Raw genomic sequence first — 273 nt, forward strand, 5'->3', positions numbered from 1 at the left:
TAGCAAACTATTATTTTTTTTTTTTAATGATAACCCCAATTAACCCTACACACTTTTCCTTGCAGGTTCTTCGTCAGCAGCCTACGATCTTATCATAAGCGAGCTCCTGCCTTCCACTGAACATTACTTAACCTACGACGGGTCCTTAACTGTACCTGGCTGCTACGAGACAGTGACATGGATTTTGCCCAACAAGCCTCTTTACATCGCTTTCAGCCAGGTAATTAAGGGAAAGAGAAATTTGTTCTTGGATGGGTTGATTCGTTAGGCGGA

At 42.5% G+C, this 273-nt stretch overlaps 1 protein-coding gene across 1 annotated transcript in view; it reads left to right on the forward strand.

Annotated features, from left to right (window-relative positions):
- The window catches only part of LOC119587727 (carbonic anhydrase-related protein 10-like), a gene marked incomplete in the record, with an annotated part of 109,413 nt that overhangs the window by 104,003 nt on the left and 5,137 nt on the right, over positions 1 to 273 (forward strand). Inside the window, 1 exon segment of the mRNA XM_037936414.1 lies at positions 66 to 220. Within this exon segment, the coding sequence (XP_037792342.1) occupies positions 66 to 220 (155 nt within the window).

Source organism: Penaeus monodon, chromosome 23, assembly GCF_015228065.2.
Source record: "Penaeus monodon isolate SGIC_2016 chromosome 23, NSTDA_Pmon_1, whole genome shotgun sequence".
Classification (NCBI taxonomy): Eukaryota; Metazoa; Arthropoda; class Malacostraca; order Decapoda; family Penaeidae; genus Penaeus; species Penaeus monodon.